This window comes from Anguilla rostrata, chromosome 17 (assembly GCF_018555375.3).
Source record: "Anguilla rostrata isolate EN2019 chromosome 17, ASM1855537v3, whole genome shotgun sequence".
Classification (NCBI taxonomy): domain Eukaryota; kingdom Metazoa; phylum Chordata; class Actinopteri; order Anguilliformes; family Anguillidae; genus Anguilla; species Anguilla rostrata.
The window spans coordinates 23,343,106-23,369,092 of NC_057949.1; the positions used below are offsets into that span (position 1 = coordinate 23,343,106).

General features: G+C 43.8%; 4 protein-coding genes across 11 annotated transcripts; 3 read left to right on the forward strand and 1 right to left on the reverse strand.

Annotated features, from left to right (window-relative positions):
• The first annotated feature begins 288 nt into the window (after positions 1–288).
• On the forward strand, positions 289–9,537 carry LOC135243444 (tripartite motif-containing protein 16-like protein). The gene is made up of 7 exons (XM_064315300.1): positions 289–607; positions 722–1,536; positions 3,429–3,524; positions 5,124–5,357; positions 6,971–7,142; positions 7,830–7,919; positions 8,271–9,537. Exons 2-7 carry the CDS (start codon positions 835–837, stop codon positions 8,855–8,857), a joined length of 1,881 nt encoding a protein of 626 aa, XP_064171370.1. The 5' UTR covers positions 289–607; positions 722–834; the 3' UTR covers positions 8,858–9,537.
• Positions 9,538–9,998: 461 nt separating this feature from the next.
• Positions 9,999–11,423, reverse strand: amn (amnion associated transmembrane protein). Its single transcript, XM_064315307.1, has one exon. The coding sequence runs from the start codon at positions 11,421–11,423 to the stop codon at positions 9,999–10,001; it is 1,425 nt and encodes a 474-aa protein (XP_064171377.1).
• Positions 11,424–11,441: 18 nt separating this feature from the next.
• Positions 11,442–16,451, forward strand: LOC135243449 (Golgi apparatus membrane protein TVP23 homolog B-like). 4 transcript variants are annotated; one of them, XM_064315315.1, is made up of 8 exons: positions 11,442–11,572; positions 12,150–12,216; positions 12,808–12,875; positions 13,304–13,448; positions 13,954–14,043; positions 14,806–14,934; positions 15,269–15,397; positions 15,982–16,451. In XM_064315315.1, the coding sequence occupies exons 2-8, from the start codon at positions 12,205–12,207 to the stop codon at positions 16,006–16,008; spliced, it is 600 nt and encodes a 199-aa protein (XP_064171385.1). In that variant the 5' UTR covers positions 11,442–11,572; positions 12,150–12,204; the 3' UTR covers positions 16,009–16,451. The 4 variants fall into 4 exon arrangements, with proteins under 4 accessions (XP_064171385.1, XP_064171384.1, XP_064171382.1 ...); XM_064315314.1 differs by lacking the exon at positions 11,442–11,572 and having other exon boundaries at positions 12,079–12,216; XM_064315312.1 differs by lacking the exon at positions 11,442–11,572 and having other exon boundaries at positions 14,809–14,934.
• Positions 16,452–16,607: 156 nt separating this feature from the next.
• Positions 16,608–24,963, forward strand: LOC135243445 (uncharacterized). Of its 5 annotated transcripts, XM_064315301.1 has the most exons (5): positions 16,608–17,401; positions 19,800–19,827; positions 21,046–21,180; positions 21,575–21,728; positions 21,894–24,963. In XM_064315301.1, the coding sequence occupies exons 4-5, from the start codon at positions 21,700–21,702 to the stop codon at positions 23,494–23,496; spliced, it is 1,632 nt and encodes a 543-aa protein (XP_064171371.1). In that variant the 5' UTR covers positions 16,608–17,401; positions 19,800–19,827; positions 21,046–21,180; positions 21,575–21,699; the 3' UTR covers positions 23,497–24,963. The 5 variants fall into 5 exon arrangements, with proteins under 5 accessions (XP_064171371.1, XP_064171372.1, XP_064171373.1 ...); XM_064315302.1 differs by lacking the exon at positions 21,046–21,180; XM_064315303.1 differs by lacking the exons at positions 19,800–19,827; positions 21,046–21,180.
• Positions 24,964–25,987: the final 1,024 nt, after the last annotated feature.

A 25,987-nucleotide genomic window follows, 5' to 3' on the forward strand; every position in this document is an offset into this window, starting at 1 on the left:
ACTTCTGGCTATGCCTAAGCCATATGTTTGTTGATATACCTAGCTGATAACGTTTTCATTTGTAATTTTGCATTTGGAATCGCGTTTTTATCGCATTCACTTCCTTATTCAGCTATGACGTGTTGCCGGTGCTATTATGGTGCTTTGTTTTTTACCTGCCCAGGCCTTCCCAGTGGTCCAGCCCACAGAATAAAGAAGCTGGGAAAAGAGCTTCTTTTCAGAAGCATAAAAACTGCAACCCAAATCCTTATCGTCTTATCTGACCAGTGAAGTCTTCTTTAGGTAATATGAATGGTTTTGACTCCTGTTGTTTTGCTGGGTGGATCACCCCCTCCCCTCTCTTCATCCTCCTCCTCCTTGCTCCCAACCAAGGAGGGAGGGAGGGGCAGCGGAACTGCCAGTGCTTCCTGCAGGAATTTGAAAGATGTGGTCTGTTGCTCTCCATTTCTGGTTTTGATGATTTTTGTCAGAAAAGGAGTGGCACTTAGAGAGAGATAGTGAGAGAGAGAGAGAGGGAGGGAGGGAGGGAGGCTGAGAGGGAAAATGAGGTAGAGAGGAATTGTACATTGACTTAGCAAACAGCAAAATTGAGACGGAGAGAGAAAGAGTAAGTGAAATCATTGTGATAATTATTGTAATAATATTATTGTTTACTTATGCATGTTCATGTGTTATATAACAGGGTGTGCTAATACATTTTGTATTTTATATTGTGTACAAGACTGCTTTGGAAAATACTCTACCACTTAGTCTTATCAGTAGAGCACCATTCGAAGAAACAAAACAGACCCGAGTAAGTGAGAGAGTAGAGACAGGAGAACTGTGGTGGGACCCATGGCCGGATTGAACACTGATGCTTCACCAGCTCAGAGTGAGGCCTCATTGGCCAGCTCTGGATCCATCCCTGTCCCCTTCTCCCTACCCTGCGGTCACGCCCTTGCCATGTCCCATCCAGAGGGGGCACTTGTGGATGTGGAGATACGAGAGGGGGGAGCCCGCTGCCAGCATTGTCGCCGTGACGACTCGGGGCCCAAGTCTGAGCAGGGGGGGAGAGCCTGCCCTCACAGCACGGCAGAGAGGGACAGAAACCAGGGGCCCCCTGGGATAAGGGGCCCGGAAGAGGAGCAGAAAACTCCGGATCAGCAGGAGAAGCCAGGCCAGCCCGAGGAGGAGAGGCCCCAGGAATCTGGGCCCCTGGGCCCCGAGGAGCTGAAGGAGGAGGCCCCAGGGCCCGAGGACGTTGCGTGCGACGCTTGCCTGGAGAGCACCCCCCACAAGGCCGTCAAGTCCTGCCTCACCTGCCTGGTGTCCTACTGCCAGACTCACCTGAGGCCTCACCTGGAGAACAGAAAGTTCCAGAACCACCGGCTGGTGGAGCCAGTGCGGGACATCGAGTGCCGCACCTGCGAGGGCCACAGCCGGCCCCTGGAGCTGTACTGCCCTGCTGATGCCTGCTGTGTCTGCCAGGGGTGCGTGGAGGAGGGGCACCGGGGTCACAGTCTGATACCCCTCACTGAGGCCCGCAGGGAGATAGAGGTACCGCACGCACACACACACACACACGCACACACAAACACACACTTTCACGCACACACACGCGCACACAAGCACACACAAATATACACATGCACACACAAACACATACACACACGCACACACGGACGCATGTATGCACGAACACACACACACACACACACACACACACACACACACGGACGCACACATACTTTCACACACAAACATACACACACACGCATGCACGCACACACGTGCACACACACGGATGCATGCATGCGCACACACACACACACATACACACACACATGGATGTACACACGCACGCACACACACTTTCACACACACACACACACACACATGCATGTACGCACGCACGCACGCACGCACACACACACACACAAATATACATACTAATATTCATAGAAACACAGACACACATTTGACTCCATTTTTTAGCAATAAAAACATGTCTCTGAACGGAAACTTTGAATTATAATAACTTTCGTACATATTTTTCGGCACGTACTGCTTTTATCATTCAAGTTCTGTGCAGATAGACGTAACCCAGAACGTTTTTCATTATCAATAATGATAATAACAGATTTTTATTTATGTAGCGCTTTTCATAATATTATTCATATTATTATTTTAAAAAAAAATCTTTTAAATGTATTTAACTGCAAAATACATTTCCCCCTTGAGCCTGGTTCCTTTCGAGGTTTTTCCTTGCCATTGTTGCTTTAGGCTTGCTCCTGTGGGCGTCTAGGCCAGGGTTGTCTGTGAAGCGTATTGTGACAATTGCTGTGAAATACGCTATACAAATAAAATTTGATTGATTGATTGATTGATTGATTGAAAAAAGGACTAATACGTTTGAACATACAGTACAGTCTGTAAAAGCAGCAATGTCATATAAAAACTGTCACGAGTATGTGCTGTCAGCCAGAAGGCCATGCTATTATCAATACGATGAGACAACAAGGGTCAAGGGGAAAGGGTCAGCCCTGAATAAAAATTAAACAATAGCGCAGCATACAAAGTTCAGTTGAGGGAAGAAAAGGGAGTCCAAATGTGTTTTCAATTCAGTTTTTAAGTTCCCATGGGAACAGGCAAGAGGATGATCACACAGATTACTTTCAAGGGCACTGTGCAATGGTAAAGCATATGGTAATGGTAATGGAGAAAGCTCGATGTCTTATTGTGCACAAGCGTGCAGTTTTCAAAACTAGGAGCCCATAGCTGTTAAACTGTAACGCAGGAGGTAACTGAGAACAAACCACCTCGCATACGCCTGATCTTGTCTGATCTTGGAGGCTAGGCAGGCTAGGGTTAAGTAAACCCAAGGGTCTTGCTCATGGGTGAAATGGTGGTATGGCTCTATTTCCTCAGCATTGTTTGAATCAGGATGTCGCCACTTACTGTTCCATCTCACCTCAAACATGAAGTACGGTTCATAAGTTGGGAGGCATGCAGAGAGCAGCCTCTGAGGCCATGCCATGGGGATCTGCCTTCCATATGTTCCTGTTTTGTTAAGGCAGGTGGGAATTCAGTGAGATTCCATGCGTGTTTCTACTATGGCTTCAAAAACTGAGCTTATCTTACTGTGTGTGTTTGTGTGTGCGTGTGTACTTTCTATGTGTTTGTGTATATGTGTGTGTGTATGTGTTTGAGCATCTGTGTGTGTGTGTGTGTGCGTATGTCTGTGTGTGTGCTTGCGTGCGCGCGTGTGTGTGTGTATATTTGTGTGTGTGTGTGTGTGTGTGTATGTTTGTGTGTGCGTGTGTGTGCATATTTGTGTGTGCTTGTGTGCCCGTGTGTGTATGTCTGTGTGTGTGTGTGTGTGTGCGTGTGTATCTGTGTGTGTGTGTGTGTGTGTGTATGTCTGTGTGTGTGTGTGTGTGCTGGACTAGAAAGAGTTACAGCAGAAGGAAGAGGAAATGATGAAGATGGTGACTGCTGCTGAGAAGGCCATCAGCAAACTACAGACCAACACCATCTCCATCAAGGTACCCTTCGTTTGAAACTCTCTGACACTTTATAGGCCAGTCATGTTTCCTTATCCAATCATTTTACAGTTTGATTTTTTATTTGATTTTAGAATCACCAGACACATTTTATGAACCACTAAACACCTCCACTTGTGCTTGGCACTTGTTCTAAAGGATTTTTCTCAGCAACAGTCAGTCCTGGGAGATCCATTTTTCTAGTGTGTTAGTGTGATTACATTACATTACATTACAGGCATTTGGCAGACGCTCTTATCCAGAGCGACGTACAACAAAGTGTATAACCATAACCAGGAACAAGTATGACGAAACCCCTAGAGAGAAGTACCGGTCCAAGTACAGGGAACAACCGCATAGTTCAACTTGGACCCTGATGGTTAAACTGATTAACACTAACAACGAGAATGGCAACAACGCAATCTATGGAAAAATAAAAATAAATTAAAATACAAGTAGTCGTTAAGACAGTTGATGCGCCTAAGTCACCTATGAAACAGCTGCCTAGTTACAACCCTAAGATTAGTCATTTACAGGGGGGAAGGGAGGGATGGGGAGAGGTGCAGCCTGAAGAGGTGGGTCTTCAGTCGTCGTGATGACATAGGACAGCACGTTGTGTCCAATCAGAGTTTGACTGTACAGTGGCTTGAAGACCACTCCCATGCTGATTACCACTGAAGATAGAGGGCTCCACTTCCTAAAAGCAAGTTAATCTTTAAATCAGCAAACCAAGTTAATCAGTAACAGCCCGCCCCCAATGGTTGAATAAGAGACACGCAACCTGAGCACATAGCAAGCCTGTGGCTCCGGTTCTCTGTTAGCCTGGCAGTCATTTTTGTGCTGTGGAAGACAACTGACATTTCTTAGCAGGAAGCGCATGCAAAGTTTGATGGTAGCATGTAAAACCTGTGCAGCTTAGAGGAGACCTGTCACAGGCTGTGCAGTAGGGGGTATATGAAGGTGGATGAGGCCCCCATATCTCTGTTGTGATTGGTTGTGTGTAACACACGCCATGAAAACAGAGGTAGAGCTCTGTAGGCTGTGAAGCTGCTGTTGGATTTGCTGTTTGCAATTGGCAGTTATTTTTCCTGGCCTTGTCAGACACCACATACACTAAGTCACACTACCGTCTCTGTCTCTCCCTTTCTTTCTCACCGTCTCTTTTTCTTACATCCTCTCCTTCCCTCTTTTCTCTTTTCCTTCTCACATCTTTACTTCTTTTATTACTTTTTTCCCCACTTGTCTGTTTTCTTTCAGTCTCTCTCCTTTATCTTTATCCCTTTTCTTTCCTTGTCCCTCTCTCTTCTTGCCTTCCTCTTTCTCCCTCCTTCTTCTCGACTGCTCTACCTTGATTTTTAAAATCTTTTTAAATATTTCATTTTAAAATATATATTAAAATTTATTCCATATTGTGTACTATATATATATATATATATATGTAATATACAATATACAATAAATATATAATATTATAATAAGTATAATGACAGAATAGATATTTAGATATTTAAGATATTAATATCCATTATTCATAAGAATGAATGATAACGGTATATTATAGTATGTGATAATGCACGTGTGTACTTCCTCCCGCTGCTCCAGGGCTCGGTGCTGGAGGTGCGTGCGGTGATGGAGCAGCAGTTCGCGGTGCTGCGGGCCGCGGTGGAGGGGGCGCAGCGCGAGGTGACGGAGGTCCTGGAGGCCGAGGAGAAGCGGGCGGTGCAGCGGGCGGACGGCGTCCGGGCGCACCTGGAGCAGAAGCTGGCCGAGGTGCGGCGGGCCCAGACCGGGGCGGAGAAGCTCTTCAGGAACAAGAACGACATCGACTTCCTGCAGGTAGAGCTGTGGGCGCGCGGCGCGCTCCGACGCCTGCAGAGACCGCACTGCGCAAACCTGCGCAGCGCGGGATCATGACGGTTCTGCGTCGCCTCTCACATAACGGCAGGTTGACAGCGTTTAGCTGCGGCTTTCTTCTGGATGTTTCTGAGGGGCTTGGTTTTCGTGGTGCCACCGTTCCTGAAGCTGCCTGCTCTGATACTGAACCAAATCCCAGCTCAGACAGGGCCAAAGAATCAGAGAACCCATCATCTGTGCCTCATCCCAATCTGCCTCTTGCCTCAACTGCATCTTCCCGGGAGTTCATACCTACAGCTGAGGTCAGGGCTGCTGGGTGAAATTCCCGGTCCAGGGACAAAATCATATTATTATATTATTCCCGGGCCCAGGACAATAATATTCACAAGTTCCCTGGCCATTGAGCTCCCCGTCCTCCAGGGCCCAGGGCAATGTACCCCATTCACCCCTGTGATGGCGGCACTGACTCAGCATCTACAGCTGCTGTCAGCCCATGTACAGAGAGCTCTAATTACCTTTGGCCTTTGTAAAATATCTACCTGTTTTGAAAGGCTTCCAAAGTCTTTGCTGAAAATACGATAAGCCACAACTACTTTGTTCTTGCTGTGTCTTCATGTAACCTCCATCATTGCTTTTGTTGGCGCAGTGTGAAGCTGGCTTTTATTTTGACTTTATTTAACCTTTGACCAACCCAAAAAGTCTGCTCTGAACTATGTGTTCCTTGAAAGCATTGAGGTTAAATGGTAAATGGACTGCATTTATATAGCGCTTTTATCCAAAGCGCTTTACAATTGATTAACAATCAATTAACAAACAAATCACAGGTTAACAGCCTGTACAGGACTTACGTTTATTAATTCAACTTACGTTTTGTTAACTTATGACACTTCCTATCAGTGCTGCGGTGTTCAGATGTTTAGCCTCTTATTTCAAAGAATGCATAGAATTTTTTTTAAAGATGAGCATATCGTCTGCTTTTTTAATATTTATTTTTTGTATTTATTATACAAATAGACGGTTTACATATCAAGACAGGATCATAGTGCAGACGGTGCCATGGTTGAGAATCTAGTCTGCATGGGAGGGATTCATCTGTTATACTACAGACTGAACCACACATTCTGCCAGAATTTAGAATCTTTGCCACATTGTAGAATGGCCATATGACCGGTAAATGACCTGCTAACCTGAAATAGAAAGTAAGAAAAAGTGACAGAAAAGGTTGGAGGAGAAGAAATCAGTAAGGCAGAAAGGTGGGGCTCAAATAAAAACCGGGAAAAATCTCCTTCTGTGTGGTTAAGGCACTACAGACACTGCCCACAGGATAGGCTGGGACCAACAGTGTACTGCAGGACTACATCTCAGTTATGCATCTGTGAAAATGTATGTGAATTATGGTATGATTGACACACAAACAGCATAGCTGTTTTCTTCAGTGAAGGTATTCACTGGTACAATGACAGCCCCTGACCACGATGGGCACAAAAGTACAATTTCCATCTTCGACCTACCCTGCAGCATTGAATTTCAGGAGGCTATGGCACAGCCGGGTTGACTTTCTATATGATCTGGCTCCCTCTGGTGGTCACTTTCAGGTATACTCTCAGTGGAGGAAGGAGGCAGTGGACGTCAGCCTGCCCGGGGTGTACATTGGCCTGATAGATCGTCTCACTGCCTTCAGCCATATGGTCACTGAGTCCACCCAGGAGCTGTGTGGCCAACTGCTGCCTGCTTACAGGGACAAGCTGAAGGATGCCTTCAAGGGTGGTGAGTTGGGTTCATAAGGAACCACTTTCCAAGAAAATGTATTCATTAATTGATTGAATAAATGTCACATGCAATTCCTGAGCACGCCTAGATACTTACTGAAGCAATTCAGGAATCGGGAAGCAATAGCCTTGGTCAGGGGTACAATGGCAGTGCCCCCTTCCTTAGCCAAAAGGAATCTGTTCCCTCTACCACAAATTTTATTAATGTAATGACACCATAGTTAAAGCAAGAAAAGGTTTGGGTATGCCATATCTGAGTAGAATCATCCTTGGCCACTAACTTTGTTTATCCACTAATTTACTACAGGATTATATATAGTTAAAACTCTAACTATTATACTTCCCGTTCATTGCTGGTTTCATGAGTGAAACGTATAGTGGGGAATTACAGCACGAGTTCAAAGTGCCAGACAGTTATATCACTGACTTCTTGCTGATTCTATAACACATATGTGTATGGTATATTAACCAACATGCAGTAGTTCTGGTAACCAGAAACTAGTAAAAAAAAATTATATTGTTATTAGTCTGTGAGCCTCCTGTGAGAACTGCTAAAATGATCTCTAGATTACAAATGGTAATTTATCAAATGATAATATGAATGATCTGTAGGGCTTGGAATCAACGACTAATCAGTTACGGCATCTGTCTCTTTGCCCCCCCCCCCCGCCGCCCCATCCTGCAGAGAAACTGGGTGTGAAAAACAGAGTCGGCGTCGTCAGCCCGGGCCCAAATGAGGAGCCAGAGCCAGAGACTCGAGAAGACTTCCTTAAATGTGAGTTCATTTTCACAGCGTATGTGACCTTTGACCTCCCAGCACTGGAATCATTAAAGCATGACACTTTGAAATCAGTGGAAAGTGTACTTTGCTTTGGCGTGTTAAAGGATGAACTATGTTCTATTCTGGTATGCTTTACACATACCGATTACAGACGTTGCATTATGTTGCCGTTGGGCAGGTAAAACAATAGCATCATCACTATATCACTGCGAGAATGGTAATGAGAATTTGTAGGACAGTTAAAAGTATCGCATTGCTGAAACACCTTTTAGCCTGGTGGCCCGTACACCTCCCCATACTGTGAACCTCTGAAGACTGATCTAGCCTTTGTTGGCCCTGGAGCAGACGCCGCCCCGCTGAGCTTCGACGCGGACACCGCGCACAGCTTCCTGCGGCTGACGGAGGGGAACAGGAAGGCCGCCAACACCGCGCCCTGGCAGCACGACTACCCCGACGGGCCGGGGCGCTTCGCGCACTGGCGCCAGGTCATGGCCGCCGAGAGCTTCTGCCTGGGCCGCCACTACTTCGAGGTGGAGGCGGGCGGGGACGGCCTCCACGTGGGGGTCACCTACAAGAGCATCGACCGCAAGAGCGCGGAGAGCAACGGCTGCATCGCGGGCAACGACTTCTCCTGGTGCCTGCAGTGGAACGGGCGCGGCTTCTCCGCCTGGCACAGCGACAGTGAGACGCCCCTGAAGGGCGCGGGGAGGCACGCGAGGATCGGGGTCTACGTGGATTACGACAGAGGGCTCCTGGCCTTCTATGCAGTGGGCGCCTCCATGACGCTCATGCACAAGTATCAGGCAGAGTTCCTGGAACCCCTGTACCCCGCTTTTTGGCTCTCCAAGAAGGAGAACTGGGTCCAGCTGGTCAGCCCCTGGGATGACCCTTCCACCCCCTGCATGTCCCCACCCCAACCCCTAAAACCATAGTCCCTTATACTGAGCCATCAGACTGCGAAAGGACTTGATTCACAGTATGATTCTGTCACACTCCTCTGTTACACACAAGTAAAGCAAATGTGACTAATGAGTCAGAGTTACACATGTGGCTGAACCAGACCTGGGTCAAATACGTATTTGTTTTGGATTCAAATACTGTTCTATGCTTTACTCATCTTGTCTGGTGTATTGGAAGCAATGAAATTCTCTCAAAAAGTGCAAACCTTGCCTTCTGGTCATATTGGCAGGCTCAATTACACCAGGCATGGTCAATAGAGCGCAGAAAAGTATTTAAATCACAAACAAATACGTATTTGACCCAGTTCTGGACTGATTTGTTTTCCTGCCCTGCTCTGTGTTGAAGGTTGTGCTTCTCGTGAAAGCTGTGTGCATCTGTCAGTCCCATTTCAGACATTGTGTTACGGACATTTACATTTATGTATGTACCAGTACCTACTTTTCTATTCTTCTTAGCATTCAGAAGAATGGTTTAGCAATATTTAATGTGGTGGTATTTTTAGTCCATAACAATTGACACACATTGTACATATGGAGTTTAATAAAACCAGAGTACAATTAATCATCTTTCCCATATAATCATACTGTAGAATGATGTCCAATTTGTAAATTCCATCCGGAAAATAGAGAGTTGAGGAATTAAGAAAAAATAATCCTTGTTTTAATTCTTATTAAACTTTTATTTGAATTGAGAAATATCAGGAATACACATATTTCATCAAGAGAAGAAACCTTTGCATACACTTTAATATAACTATTATTTCTGAAACCCAATTCATTTTAATGCAGAATATTTAATTTTAAAACATACAGTTTCCATTTAAAAAATTAGTCAGTGCTCTTATTCTGTAACAGCGAACTCTGCAAGCAAAACACTCAGTGAAGAAATCATTCTAAATTTTAAGACAAGTGCTGTTCTCTAGGAAAAAGTTCAGTAAGGGTTTCACACATGATCTTAAACCATTCATTGAAAAAAAGGAAAGAGCTTTTAGAAATCTTGACATGTTTTCAAGTCTTATTGAATCCCAGTAAAGTGATGCTCAGGTGAAGATTTTTTGTGGTGAAGATGATATCATATTCTTGTTTACCTCAGAATTGTACCTCGGCTGCCCAATCAGGCGTTGAAGTCGGTCTCATCATAGGCGGGGTTGACAAAGTGGACTCCCAAGTCTGTCACAGTGATGGTGTTCAGGCTGTCTGTCCCATACAGTCCGCCCGAGCCAGGCATCTGGGGGGGCTTGTTGAACATGGGGTTGTCGAAACCGTGATCTATGGGCCCCCCCAACTCCCCAATCTCGCTGTTCTTCCTCCAGCTGGGCAGCGAGGGGAGGGCTGGCACGTGGATGACCCCGCGGTGGAACAGGAAGGCCAGGACGAGCAAGGCCGCCACCAAAGCCAGGACTCCCAGGACAGCGCCCGCCACCACTCCTGCCCCGCCGCCTGTGCCACTGTTGCCTGAGGATGCCTGGAACTCTGCTCCCTCGATGCCCAAGTGTGCCCCCTCGGACTCGATGTCCTTCATGATGTCACGGGTCAGGTCTTCCGCCACCACCCCAGGCCCCGTCCCTTCCTCTTCGTCCAGGAGCACCACCTGGATCTCTGTCGCTGCCTCGCGGGGGATCACTCCCAGCAGCCACTGAGGCACGGTAACCTTGGATACGCCCATATGAACGGCCTGGTACTGAGGGCGGCTGAGGAAGAGATGCTGTAGCCGCTGGCGGTAGGACTCCAGGTCGAAGCTGCCGGAGATCTTCAAGTGGAGGATAGCGCCACACACGTCACAGCAGTGTCCTACGGGACGCAGGGCCTTCTGGCAGTCCAGTCGGGAGCAGGTCACGCCCGTGCAGATCCTCTCGTGGTGCACCGAATTGCCGCAGACGCAGCCGGAGCTGTCGTCGCACGCGGGGCTCCCGACGACTGGGGCGCTGTCTCCGTGGAACTGAAGCCGGCCAGAGCGTGATGTCAGGTACCGGGAGAACTCGCCGTTGTCGCTAAACCTTCGCCCCAGCACGGACAGGCTCTTCACCGGGACGTTCTGCTGCCCAGCCGTAGTGTCCACGCGGAAGGAGGCTTCCGGCCGGAACACCACGTCGTCGTGGCGGCAGGGCACGCTCTCCTCGTGCACTGAGAACAAGAACCGGCCCTTTTCCAGGTCTTCCGAGGTGGAGGCCGACCGCCACAGCTTGGGATCGAACCACTGCGCCGTCTCGGAGTCCTGGAACTGGACCGTGGCGCCTGTGCCACAGCTGGCGTCCTGTCCGCCGTCCACCGCGAAGCCAGCCCCCGTCGCCAGTATGAACTCCCCGTTCACTGGCAGCCTCATCTCCCGGGTGGAGTGCACCTCCCGCACGTACACGGACACCTCCCTGTGGGCCAGAAACTGGACCCTGTCGCTACCACAGGGCACCGCGCCCTTGTCCCAGTTACTCCCATTCTCAAAGTTGGTGTCGGGGACCCACTGTTTGTAGAGGCAGCTAGCCGACCCGGGGAAGCCAAGGAAGAGGCAGAGGGAGAGGAGGACAGCCAGCGGAGGAGACATCCTGAGGGTTTGTGATAGAAGTGAGAAGCAGGGCCGACCTTCGCTCCGGCTCTGACCGTGTGAATGTCACATGAGGAGGAAGAGGGATGAGCTTCGGTTGCCTTTATAACTGGGAGAAGCAGTCAAACATTGACTACAGCGAGACAACTGTGAGCGCAAGACGGACTTGAAACCAGCCAGGGTTTTACATGTATGACAAAAAATTATTGAATGAACAGTGCGGTTTGAATGCACTTACGCACACTGAAACATTCAGAATTATTTGAATGCACTTTTGCACTTAGTGTTTTAAGTCGCTCTGGACAAATGCAGACAAAAATGGATGTCATGTCATGTAATGTGAAGTTGCATTTAAGTGCATGTGTGATAACTGATGCTATACATAAAATATTTTTTAAAATGTAATGGTGTCGGTGTGCATAGCCTAATTCACAATGTATGCAATACTCAAATATAGTGACAGTAGTTTTGTATAATACAGCATCAAACATCCATTGCTAGTGTTTTAGTGTTGAATCTTATTGGTTTAAGAAAGGAAAAGCACCAAATATGGGTAAGGAAAGATTTTATTTTACTGAAGACAGCTGATCCAAGACTTGCTTTGCAATATAAATATTTGGCGTACTAACTAAACTGGGGGGGGGGGGGTGGGGGGTTGCGGCGGTGGTTAATATACAGAGAAACTACCGGAAGTATTGAATACAATTTCCGTTTTTAATCCCTCAGGCACGAGGAGTTTGTTTACGAACACGTCATCAGGAAGTGTTCACTACAATCCGAAATGATTGGACAGGTAAGTTTTCATATTAGTCCATGTTCTAAAGGAAAAACTTATTTCCCAGCATTGCTTGTTCTACTATTTCTGGGGTTTAACGTCGATAATATGAGCAATGTGCGTTTAAGGTTTTGTTGTAGCGAACGCTATTGACAGTAACCAGAAAGAGCGCATTAAGAGATAGCTAGCCTGCTATTCTAGCATTTATCGATAGCGGTGTGAGTTTGTGCATGGCTGGTGCTAGCTAGCTTGGTATATGATTCCAGTGTTTGACTTAACTGAAATTTAGGCATTATTAACCTTTTACTGTAGTTGACAGTGATATAGAGCGAACAGTTAGCTAACGTTAGCTACTTTACAAGCTGTTGGTATTGCAAGTAGATGGACATCGTGTCGCTAGTTAACTGATAGCTGGCTAGATAACTTCAGCGAGTTTAGACTGCTAGGTATTGACTATTATTCACTTCTCAAATCAAATGTCCCAAATGATTATTCGATTATTAACAGCTGTTAGCATACGGTCAGTTTGCCCATCGTAATAGGACTATGGTAGACAATTCCCCATCCAAATTGTGAATTCTTAGCTTTTCTTTCTTCTATTCTGGGCAGTACGAAGACGACGTCCCACTGTTCGATGAAGATGATTCGACCAGAAAACAGAGGAGTTCAAATATTAAGTGAGTATGGCCAGGGACATGACCAACTGAGGTTCGGGTTCATAACTGGTGTGTTAAGGCTTGTAGGTCAGCAATTACTGTATATTTTCAGGTAACTTCCTATGTAATCTGTAGATACTGCCAGCTTGGTTACTACTTATACATTATATTTCCTCTTGGTATGTTTAGGTTTTAATATTTGTTAATTTCCAGAGCATTCATTGTGTTAAAGGCCAACTGTGGTGGTGTACTGTACTCTACATCACTGTTCAGCTTGCATCATATTTGAGCTGAAGCCATGTTTGAATTGTTATAAATTGGCATCTTTTATGTGGTGCATTATATTGTATACTGGGTTTGAAAAGGCCAGATTCAGTCCTGGTGCTATGCAAATATGTGATCAGAAGATGGCGCTGTGCCTATTTGATGTGCAGGTGATGTTGTTTCAGACACCCGCTGGCCTCCTTCTTTCATCTGTTCTTCCGTGCCAGTGCCATCCTGGTCTACCTGCTGTGTGAGGTCCTGAGCAGCAGCTTCATCGCGTGCATGGTCACCATCATCCTCCTCCTCTCCTGTGACTTCTGGACAGTAAAGGTAGGCAGGTCCTGCAAGTGCCTTGGGTCAGGGGTTCTACAGTAAATATATTTAATAATCACAATGATCACAGTGCTAGTAAAGATGTTTAAACCATACAAAGTTTATTTGAGTTTATCTAAATTAAGACTGTAAATTTTTAAATATTTAAGTATCAAGTTTGCAAATTTGCGTATGACTGCCGGGGATTCCTTCACCCACCCCCTTTCGGCACTGTGCTTGAGTGTAACAGCAAAATGTGTTCTGTGTTTGAATGCGACAGGGAAATGTATCCCTGTTCTGTGTTTGAATGCGACAGGGAAATGTGTCCCCTGACTTGTGCTTGAGTGTAGCAGGGAACTGTGTCCACTGACCTGTGCTTGAGTGTCAGGGGGAAATGTGTTCTCTCTTCTGTGCTTGAATGTAACAGGGAAATGTGTCCCCTGTCCGGTGCTTGAGTGTAGCAGGGAAATGTGTCCCCTCTCCTGGGTTTGAGTCTAACAGGGAAATGTGTCCCCTCTGTCAGAATGTCTCCGGCAGGCTGATGGTGGGATTGAGGTGGTGGAACCGTGTGGATGATGATGGGAAGAGTCACTGGGTGTTTGAGGCCCGTAAGGTATGACCCACACATACGCACACTCTCTCTCTCTCACACACACACACACACATACATGTATAGGGCTCCTGAATGAATCAGTTGATAAACAATGCGGGCCCTTTGCCAGAAGTGGCGGGACTCAATGGACCTTGTGATGCCCCAGAGTTGGGTTGAGATAGCCGTAGGCTCCTCTGGGTACTGCTACATAACATCCTCCCAACACCGTGCCAGGCACCCATAGACTACCATTTCTCCTCCGTGAGTGATATTGCGCTTCTCCAGTAGCCTCTAGCTCTCTCCTGTAGTACCGTGTGGCCTTTGGGTCCATGGCAGTCAGATGCACTGCTCCTGGTGTGCAGATGCAGGTAGAACAGTAGTAACACAAGAGACATAATTGCTGATCCAGGCTTATGGATGAGTGTATTAATTTTTATTGAGCTTTGAATGTTTAATCATATGATTACAGTGTCTCCGATGATGCCCATTGTAATTGTGCCACAGTCACACTGTACTAGACTGATGAGCAAGGGGGGGAAATGCGAAAGCTGGATGTTTTATTTGGGAGTAAAGAGGGGCCAAGCCTCGAGATCGAGGGAGTTGTGTGAGATGGTGGGTGTGAGTGGGGTCAAAACCGGAGACAGGATGAGCTTTGCGTGGTGGGATTGGCTGGGGATAGGGGTGCTTAGCATCGAGGCTAATGCCCGTGTCTTTAGGCACAGAAAACTCGATGTGCAGTTTGCAGAAAGGCCGCAAGTTGATCGCCTGTTGTTCTGTGCTCAGCAGGGAACCGGGAGGAAGGTGCCCTCGAGTGCAGAGTCCCGTATCTTCTGGCTGGGCCTGGTCGTCTGCCCCATCGTCTGGGTCTTCTTTGTGTTCAGCACCCTCTTTTCCTTTAAGATTAAGTGGCTGGTGAGTCCACTTGTAGTCATTTGGCACACGATCTGCAGCAAGCTACAGGATCAGCCTGTGGGGATTTGAGTGTTGCACTGTTGCCAAGTGCCTAACCTGAATTGCTTCTGTATGTGTTGTTATAATCATTATCACTGCACAAAGTTGTGCTGTGCCACTTAATAATGTATTCGATTTAAAATTAGGTTTCAAACTTGGGGAGTATTGTTGTGTTGTGGCTGACTGCTTCTTTCATGCGTGTGACGGTTAGCGTTCATTTGCAGTAGAGATGTACGCATTGTGTTTGTGTGGAGCTGACTGCCCTCTCCTCTCCCTCCCGTCCTTTGGCTTGCAGGCGGTAGTGATCATGGGCGTGGTGCTGCAGTGGGCCAACCTGTACGGGTACGTCCGCTGCAAAGTGGGCGGCGGGACTAACCTGAAGAACGTGGCCACCAGCTACTTTGGCCGACAGTTCTTTAAGCAGGTAAAGCGTGCGTCCCCTTCGTCACGCCCACACACGGCAGCGAGACGCAGTGTCTTCGGCACAGAACTTACAGCTGGCCTCAGAGTCTTTAATGTTCCACAGTGCAACGCATTGGTTACTGTAAACGACTTCGCAATCAATAAAAGTTATACAGGTCAGATCGAACAAATAGAACACCCTGCTGTATCTTTCAGAAAGGTGCTTGAATTACTTCAGTAAAATATCCAGGTCCATTTTATTTTGAAACCCAGTTTTCAAGTGATTTTGAAGCCGAGTCAGATTCCTTTGCTGCCATATTTTGCACGGCCAGATTTTTCCATGAGTCAGTTTGAAGCTCATTGCTGAAGCTTCCTGTCCAGCACTAGATGGCACTTGCAAACAGGTGCTCTCCTCTGGAATGCATGCTGCTCTGTGCCACTGTTTCCTTTCACACTGCTGTCCAGCAGTTCATCCTTGCACAGTCATTGCATCAGAGTCACTGCACATGTCATGTGCAGCTTGTGTACTCAGATAAGGATAATGTGCTGATAATGATAACTGCGATAAAAATGTATGTGTGTGTGTGTTTTTTTTTTTTTTTACAGGCAATGAATAAAGAAGAAGGGTTATAGAGAGACACAGCTCAACTGGACACAGTTAATATGTTCCTTTGCATCACGGCACTTTCTCAGCGTGATTTCTGAAAATGCCTTTTCCTTAAAGGATCTCTTGCCGTACGGAAAGGAATAATTTTTTCCCACTCTTGTAATCAAGTTCTAAACCTGCTGTAACACCATGACAACGAAAACAACTGACAGTTTTATCTGGAGAATAATGTTCTACAGATGTATTCTACAGTATAATGTTTTATATATTTACTGGACTCCGGTGCCTCTGTGGTCCGTTGTTATCTTCTGAAAGTTGTTGAATATATTGTTATATATTACATGAGATGTCTGTACCTTTCTGATATCCAGGAAAGGAGACATTTATAAATACCTCTGTATGGAAACAATGACAGATGTATACAGCCTTTTCTGTTTTTAATAAAATTATATTTCTTAGATGAGGAAAAGGTTGCAGCAGTGTAACAGAGTCGATATGGTGCTTGATGATATACCTGAATGTTTTTGGTTCAAATCCTTGGTTGGTAAATGCTGTTTTACCCTTCCATAGTGTATATAACTTGATTTTCATCATCACATTCTCTCATGTCCGTGTAAATTAGTTTTACAAGTGTAATCAACCTGATGTCTCCCTGGTTATGAATATGCATTTGCTCTAGGAAATACACCTCCCTCTGGATAACCCACAGTGTAGTAGGTATGCAGCTTGCTACTCCGTGTTTAACTCACTCTTACGTGCGTCCATTAAAATCGACCTATTTCAGAGGAGGGAGTTATGTAGGCTAATGAAATAAAAAGAAGGGCCCCTACTTGTATACACAAACACATTTAAATATTTTTAATTATACATTTTATTGAAGATACAAGATTGGAATTGGTGGGTTCGAAGGAGAACCGGGATAAAGAACTGAGAACTGTCTCTTGCCTGTTGACGCTGGTGATAAAAAATTTCAACAAAGGCTCAGAAACCGCCTAGCAACCAATCAGAAGGGCCACAATTGGAAAGACCGGTTAGGTAGCTCAAAATAAGGAAGACAATTTAGAACCTGTTAGTATAAACTAAACAGGGAAACCTAACTTGTGCATATACGTTTACACAAAAATTTGCAGGCTAAGTAGGTGTAGACAAATGGGCGATACTGTCCACATCTCAGAAAAACTAGCTTGGTAAGAATAAAAAATACTGGGGTAGGATAGGGTGACTGCGTGCTGAAAACTATCCTATGTAGCTCATGCGTTTTTTTCATCAGCAGATCTCAGAGATAACTTACATTTGGGATCTTGTGACTTGTGTTTCTTTCGACTGGAGCTTTGCTACAGTTAGTGTGGCTGTTAAAAGACGGCTTAATGTTATGTTTTTAGTTAAAATGGAGGGACTGCGTTGGAGCGGTGAGTTAAGGTAAGCTGGAGATCTTAAAAGATGAAATTATTATGATTAAACCAGAGACTGTAAAAAATATGGACAAAGCTACTGTGACGTCACCCATTGACTCTCCGTGGGTCTCCGAAAATACGTTTTGAAGCTCAATGGCGGGCGCGGCCATTTTGGAGTTGGAGCCAAAACCACAGAGTTTAAAAGCCGCTCTGTGATTTTTACAATTTGATTGACAGTCCGGTGCGGAAAAGCCCATCAACCTGAACGAGGCTAGCTGACTGTCTGCCGTTATGTTTTAAAATATATTATCAGATGTTTACGGAGTTTAATTTCCATCCGTGACTGTACTGTCATGTAATCACGTTATATGTATGACATTAAAAATACAATTAGGCTATGTTCAGTTATCTTCAATTCATGTTTCTCAGCAAAACGAATATGCTTAACTAGCATATCAGCTTGCCAGTGAGCTAGGTAGGCTATCCGTGGTTAGCTCACGCATTAGCAATATGAACCACAGGGGAAGAACATTGACTACACTGATGGTCAATCAATCGGAGATGTGTAGGCTACTGGTGATTTGACTAGGCTAATTTTCGTATAACTGTCTGGTAGATCTGCTGTTAACCGAGCAAGTTATCGTCGTAGGTTTTCGCCAGTCAGTTAATGAGCCAGTAACTGCTACTACTAGCTACTCCATCGCCGTTTGTGGTGTTCACTTGCTGGGTGACGCTAGCTGACCGATCGTTCGCAAATCACTTTCTACCGAATAAAAATTAACACTGTCAGCGGTTATTAACAAATCTACCAAGTATTTTAATAACTGATCTGCAGGCGTGTAAATATGACAACGCACTTTGTACAGCAAGTTTTCCACCTGGTGCATGAAGACAAAAATAATGTAGCCTACGTTGAATTTCTAATTATTATTAGGCTATCGTTTTTTTCTTGTAAATCATCAAAACCAATGGAGAAAAGCCAATATACGCAAGGAGCCCCCAGAACCGATTCTGAGAACCACTGTCTTAAATGCCTAGCTTGTCGGTCTCTTAAATGCTAAAAACATATTCCTTTCTAAATGCCAAGATGGTTAATTTCGTTAAATTCTGTGTGTGTGATTTCAGCAAATGAACCTTGAGACTCTTAATTCACTTCGTGAAACTGAAAAAGTGTTTATCCCAAAATCGGGATTATAGTAGCTTTGTCACATGCTCGAAGCATGGCCCAGGTAGACATTTACGGAATGTACACGACTGACAAGCCGCCAAACACGTCTGACAGATTGAATGTTTGCCGGTTAAGGTTAGCTAGCTAGTCAAATGGCTTGGTAGCCGAAGTTGCGAACTGTTTTAGCATAGGCTACTACTGGACTACCAAATATAGCAAGCTGATTACGCTTTCTGCCAACTAATTATTTGGTTAAGTAGGCTAAAGGAAATAGTAAAAATGACTCGGCTACCGAAAAACTTAAGAGGAGGATTATTTTATGGTCGTCTAGTGCAGCTGTAAATAGCACACGCCATAATTAAATCACCACGAAATGGGATGCTTGCATTTTCAGACTTAGCACAGGCGGACCGTAGCCGGCGCCGCAATGTCAAGGCCAAGAGACGCCACCGCCCACCCCAGTGACCATAGACTGTAGCCCCTACTTAGCTCAGTCCTCTGCAGTAATCCGAAAGTGACGCAAGCTGTACCTCATTGGTCCAGAACAAATATTGGCACTGTGCCCAAATGACGCAATAAATCATGAAATCGACCCATGGACAGTCATAAGACCAATAAAATACACCTATTATGACTATTTGTTCTTGTGAGAAAAAATTATTGACTTTGTATTTTGATCGCATTTGTACCGTAGACTTACATGGAAACCGGATATGAAAACACCTATACTGGAGCCATCCGTAGTGGCGCTAGTGAGCAACCAGGAACTACAACACCAGGAAATGAGCTTCAAAAACGAAGTCTGGTTTTGGCCGCTTGGATTAAACGCGGGTAAACTAACGTGTAGTCTATGTGTTTCTTTTTTTTTTTTAAACATTGTCAATTGATACAAAGTTCTTTAGTCCCTTGCGAAGGCAGTTATTTACAATTTGCATCATATAACAAAAGAATTGTGCACTTGTGTATTGTATTAGTGGACAATGTATGGAGCAAGATCATGGAGCCAAAAGTTTCGTTAATTTGAAAACGTAGTTAACTGAAAAGGAAAAGTTTTAAATTGAAGCACACCATAAAACAGAAAAAAATGTAATTATAATTGCAACATAATATTGCTTAATATTTATTAGCTTTTGCCTTTTGTTTGAACAAATATTTGCTTTCAGTTTCGAATCTTCTTACACTTTCTTTTTTTACCACTACTAATTTTTACGGCGGTTGGCAAACTGGTGCTTTACCTCAACCAACTGATCGGAAGTGTGGACTGAGGAGACTTGATTCGAAAGGTAAATCTGTGAATTGCTTCAGACTAAACTGCATGTATACGCTTACTGTGTTACCTTATGTATTAAGCATCAGCAACAGTACGAGAAATCAATTGCATTGCAATATCGATTTATATCAGTCTAAACCGGTGGTTCCTAAACTCGGTCCTCGGGCCCCTTGTGTGGTCTAGACTATATGTGTTTATATATATATATGTGTATATACTATATATGTGTTTCTTTTTTTTTAAACATTGTCAATTGATACAAAGTTCTTTAGTCCCTTGCGAAGGCAGTTATTTACAATTTGCATCATATAACAAAAGAATTGTGCCCTTGTGTATTGTATTAGTGGACAATGTATGGAGCAAGATCATGGAGCCAAAAGTTTCGTTAATTTGAAAACGTAGTTAACTGAAAAGGAAAAGTTTTAAATTGAAGCACACCATAAAACAGAAAAAAATGTAATTATAATTGCAACATAATATTGCTTAATATTGCTTAAAATTTATTAAGCAATATTATCTTCTCTCTAGGGGTTTCGTCATACTTGTTCCTGGTTATGGTTATACACTTTGTTGTACGTCGCTCTGGATAAGAGCGTCTGCCAAATGCCTGTAATGTAATGTAATGTAATATATGTTTCTGTTCCCAGCACAACTGCAATCCCAGAATTTTAACAAGCATTTCTCTTAATTGTGTGCTTTTCACTTAGAAGGATTATTTACCCTCTTAAACCACATTATGTCAGAAATTAGCTATGCATGCCATGGAGAATAAAGTCCCCATGTTCATATTGTGCTTATTGTGCTACATAGCAAACAATTACATTAAAAAGAGATTTAAAAAAGTATTTTTTAACTGATAACATTAAAGACTGGAGTGAATCAATAGATTCCTAATTGGTGAAAGTGTTAACACCTGGCCACTACAGCTAGCCTCCTTGAAGACAATGAAGAATTCAAAGACAAAGCATGATGTCATTGCCACTAAACATTCTGTTGACAAATTTCATACTTCTAATTTTATTAATGTTATCTCTTGCCAATGTTCCTCTTTCACCATTATATTTACTACAACTGTTAATGACATTGTAAACAGTTTCTTACTCACCAGATTCAAGCTTCTTTATGATAAAGTATTTGTTAATCCTGGGTGACCAAGTCTTAATCTAGTAATATCATTCTCTTCTTTCCTGTTTCTCACTCCAGACCTTGTACTCTCAATGTCTCTTTCCAGTTACAAATCTCTTTTTTCAACCAAACTTTTGGCCTTGTTTTGGTGTGGAAGTGGAGTTTAGAAGAGAGGGCCATGATGGGGATGTGGCATAAACTGAATGACAGTTAGTTTGTGTCATCCAAACCACAGCATATGGTAAATGGGCTATTGACTGAGTGCTTTACGATTTACACACTGTAATGATGACAACTTGTACTATGATGCCATTATATGTATTTGTAATGTAATAAAGATGCAATAATCTCTTTGCTTATGTATTTAGCTAACTTGGACTGTTAGCTGTGTAGCTAATACATAACCATTGGTATAACGTGGCTAAACGCTCTAAGCTTTGAATAGCTGAGTGACTTTTTTCAAATGATCATTTACAGTAATTATCTTTAAAAATGGCATACTATTTGTGAAGCTTACAGACGATGACTATGAAGTAGGAATCCTCTAGGTAACAAAACCTATAATTCCTCTTTGCAAAACTAACATGTCAGCTCTTTCATGTTTTCATGTTAAACCTTTTCATGTTTACTTCCAGATCCCTGAACACAATGGAAAAAACAGCACCAAAAAAAAGCAGGTCCTAACAGCACCAGAATTTGCTGTGAGAAAACTATAAGCGATACCATTCCATCAAGTTGTCACATCAAGACAGAGATCATCATGGCCTTCAAAAATTGTATTGATGAAATGTACGTTTTGTGATCATCACAGCATTCCTTATCATAATTATGACAATGAATAAAATGGGAATTAATTGAAAATAAATATGTCCAATATTGTATACAGACAACTTTTATAAACATGGAACAACAGAGCTTTGCCAACCCTGATAACTAAATGTGCTTGGTTTACAGGGACTTGTACACTGATGGGGAACCAACATCAAGATTTCAGTCATTAATCAGTCAAAGTACACAAATCCGTCAGGGACCCCCGGAAACGTTCCTGTTGAACACAGTTAAGGAGACTCTGGATGATTCTGGAATGGTCAGAAGATGGACCTTTGGAGAAAAGAACCAGAGTAAGACCAGAACCATAATGATGATGGGAGAAACAGGGACAGGGAAGTCCACCCTCATCAATGTCATGGTCAACTACATCCTGGGAGTGGAGTATGAAGACAACATCCGGTTTGAGATTATTAAAGAGAAAGAAAGAAGCCAGACTATATCTCAAACCAGTGCCATCACTGTGTATGAGATCTATGGAAATGAAGGGGCTCGAGTCCCATTCTCTCTGAGGCTCATTGACACTCCTGGTTACACGGACACTTCAGGAGAAAAACAGGATGAGCACATTTCTAAAAATATAAGCAAGTTGTTCAATGCTGAAAAGGGTGTTCAACAGATTGATGCAGTGTGTTTAGTGGTGAAGGCCTCACAGAATCGTCTCACTGATATTCAAGTCAAAATCTTTGATGCGATCTTGTCCTTGTTTGGAAAGGACATAGAGAACAACATCATGGCTCTGATCACGTTCTCAGATGGCGGGAAAAAACCTGAAGCCCTTGAAGCCATTGACAAAGCTGGTGTTCCCTGCGCCAGGAACAAGAAAAAAGAACCCATTTTCTTCAAATTCAATAATGTGTCCAAGAAAATAAATGATGACTGTGGTGGTGAAGGTGATGATGATGATGAGGAGGATGATGAGGAGGATGATGAGGAGGAAAATTACTGGCAGCGAAACTGGAAGATGGGAGTGAAAACCATGCAGAAATTTTTTGACAGCCTGGACAAGATGGAAACGAGAAGCCTGCAGATGACTCAGGAAGTGCTAAAGGGGCGAGAACAGCTTGAAATGAACATTCAGCGTTTACAAGATCAAATAACAGCCTCTGAAAACCTCCAAATAATGCTAAGGCAGACTGAAGATGTCCTGAAGAAACATAAAGAAGACATAGATGCAAATAAGGACTTTGATTATGTTGTAGATGAACCGTGTAAAATAAAAGTTGAGACTATATATCCGGCAACCTGCTGCAGGGTATGTGAGACAAACTGTCACTATCCGTGTACTGTTGTCAGTGCAAAGTGGCTAAACTGGTGTGCTGTAATGAAGGGAAAAAACTGTACAGTCTGTGAAAGGAAATGCAGTTATGAAGACCACATTAAAGAAAAGAAGATGTACAAGCCTTCCACCAGACGAGTCACCAAGACATTTGAAAAAATGAAGGAACAATACGAAAGATTGTCTGGAGAAAACGCCACAACAGAGAATCTGGTGAAGAATCTTCAGGAACATGCCGAGAATGTTGTGTCAGACAAAAGGATACTCGTAGAGGAGTCATATCAGCACATCATCAGCCTTTCCAAGATCGCCTTGCGGCCTGACTCCAGGTCTACTGTTCAGTATCTCGACTTCCTGCTTGAGAGACTGAAAGAGACGGGAACTAAAGAGCAGATTCAGAAGATAATGGACATAAAGAGAAGAGCTGGAGATCTTAGCAAGCTCAAGTAGAAGGGTCTTCTGTAACTGGGGAAACTACCGTATTATTTGTATTTTGGAAATCAGATCTGATATCTGCATGTGATTGTGTCAAGAAATTTGATGCAATGATTATATAAACAGTTCATATATCCAGAAGTGCTACTGTGTAAAATAATTAATATGCACATATTCTGAACTGAATCTCCTGATGGACTTATAAATTAAATTAAATTAAATTAAATTAAATTACATTACAGGCATTTGGCGGACGCTCTTATCCACAGCGACGTACAACAAAGTGTATAACCAAAAGCAGGAACAGGCGTGTTGAAAACCCTAGAGGGAAGCACAGTTTCAAGTGCAGGGAACAACCGCGTAGTTTAACTTGGACCCTGTAGGTTAATCTGATTAACACAGCAAAAAAAACAGCAAAAAAGCAGTCTATGCAGATAAAACAAGCAATAGTTATTGCACTAGTGCCTACTCTACTAAGTCAACTAAGAGAAACAGCTTACCTAGCTACAACCCTAAGATTACATAGTCAATTAGAGACTACAGGGAGGTAGGGAGTGATGGGGAGAGGTGGAGCCTGAAGAGGTGAGTCTTCAGTCGTCGTTTGAAGGAGGTCAGGGTCTCGGCTGTTCTGACTTCCATGGGAAGGTCATTCCATCATCGTGGAGCCAAGACAGACAGGAGACGTGACCGGGAAGCGCAAGTGCGAAGAGAGGGAGGGGCCAGGCGTCCTGAGGTAGCGGAACAGAGGGGTCTGGCTGGCATGTAGGGTTTGAAGATCTTGTGGAGGTATGCTGGGGCTGATCCCTTGACTGCCTGGTATGCTAGGACCAATGTTTTGAATTTGATGTGAGCCATAACGGGCAGCCAGTGGAGGGTAGTGAGCAGGGGGGTGATGTGGGAGTGTCTATGATATGATATGTAAATTCTGGAGTTGTGATTTTATATACAGTTCATATATCCAGAAGTGCTACTTTGTACAATAATTCATATGCGCAAATTCTGAATTGAATCTCCTTATGGACTTATATTGTTTCACATCAAATGGGGTTATGTAAATTACTTAGAGGGATGGTCTCACCATTAGCAGATGTTTTACTCTCTTTAACAATTATTATATCCTTATTCTAGATTTTTCCATTAATAACAAGCAGTCCATGATATATAAATTCTGGGGCTGATACCAATAACCGATATGTATCTGATTATGCTGGCCTTTACGATACCGCATCATTTTAGATCAACGCACGATGTAGCCTAACTAATTCCCACAGCTGTGAAAGAGGTAGAGGAGCGCAGATGCCAACTTATGGAGGAAAATTTTAACAAATTCTATTTGTGTAACAAAATATTTTTCCTTGTTTACTTTATTAGTAAGCAGAAAGGATGAGTCTTGGGAGCTTTTGAGTCTGGATGACTTTGCACGTGAATTTGGCTGGCAACAATGATAAATGAAAAACAATAAATAAGAGGTGATGAAATGTGTTCTCTCTCTCTGGAGCATGTATGTTGTATAACTGCATTGGCCATAACCTTATTTTATAAGATAGCATCAAGTTCATTTTAAGTTGTTTTTGGCCAATACTGATCAAATTCCAATATAATTATGCATCCCTGTGAAACAAAAATCACGTCATCCACAGCAGAAATTTACATTACATTACATTCATTTAGCGTACGCTCTTATCTGACAGCTTATAGTGTCAGAGAACATAAGCACAGCTATCCATCCACTGTCTTACCCGCTGGTTCCTGGTCAGGGTTGCAGGGGAGCTGGAGCCTGTCCCAGCATGTATTGGGTAAAATACAGGAATACACCCTGAACCGGGTGGCAATCCATCACAGGGCACACACATCATGCACTCACACACTCATACCTATTGGCTGTTTAGAGTCTCCAGTTAGCTGGATTTGCATGTCTTTAGGCTGTGGGAGGAAACCGGAGTACCCAGAGGATACCCGTGCGGACACAGGGAGAAAATGCAAACTCCACACAGAAAGGCCCCTCTAAGTGCAACCACCTGTGCTATATGAGTAAAGGTGTGAATTATAAAATCATTAATAGCACAAATGATCATTGTTTAATTAAAGTATATCACTGCACTACTAAATACAAAAATGTTTGGTGTATTTTTTATCTCATTGAAAGCTGTCTTGTAAAAAGCGAAAAGTGCAACATTACGCCTTTTGAGATAATAAATGTTGATTCATGATATTTTTTATTCAGTTATACTCTTGTAATGAAAACTTTTTTTCTCCCTTCTTCACAGAGCAAGAAAGATATTTACATTTTATGATTGAAATGGTTTTATCTGGTGCATTTTGTTTTATTGAAGTGAGCACAACACGTGTTACAGAAGGTTTTCACTTTCAATTGATTCAATCTGACTCTGTCGCTGAGGTATTTCTTATACTGACATCACAGGTTTGATGCTAGCAACTGGTCTATGTGTGAGTTCTTTCACCAGTCCATTTGATGCCTTTCCTCAGTTGGGCGATAATGATGAGA

Coding starts and splice junctions, on each gene's coding strand:
- amn (XM_064315307.1), bottom strand. CDS start 11,423: ATGTCTCCTCCGCTGGCTGTCCTCCTCTCCCTCTGCCTCTTCCTTGGC.
- LOC135243449 (XM_064315315.1), top strand. Junction 14,044..14,805: donor GGGTGTTTGAGGCCCGTAAG/GTATGACCCACA, acceptor TTCTGTGCTCAG/CAGGGAACCGGGAGGAAGGT. Junction 15,398..15,981: donor GCCGACAGTTCTTTAAGCAG/GTAAAGCGTGCG, acceptor TTTTTTTTACAG/GCAATGAATAAAGAAGAAGG.
- LOC135243445 (XM_064315301.1), top strand. CDS start 21,700: ATGGCCTTCAAAAATTGTATTGATGAAAT. Junction 21,729..21,893: donor AAAAATTGTATTGATGAAAT/GTACGTTTTGTG, acceptor CTTGGTTTACAG/GGACTTGTACACTGATGGGG.
- LOC135243444 (XM_064315300.1), top strand. CDS start 835: ATGGCCGGATTGAACACTGATGCTTCACCAGCTCAGAGTGAGGCCTCA. Junction 5,358..6,970: donor ACGACATCGACTTCCTGCAG/GTAGAGCTGTGG, acceptor GGTCACTTTCAG/GTATACTCTCAGTGGAGGAA. Junction 7,143..7,829: donor GAAGGATGCCTTCAAGGGTG/GTGAGTTGGGTT, acceptor CCCATCCTGCAG/AGAAACTGGGTGTGAAAAAC.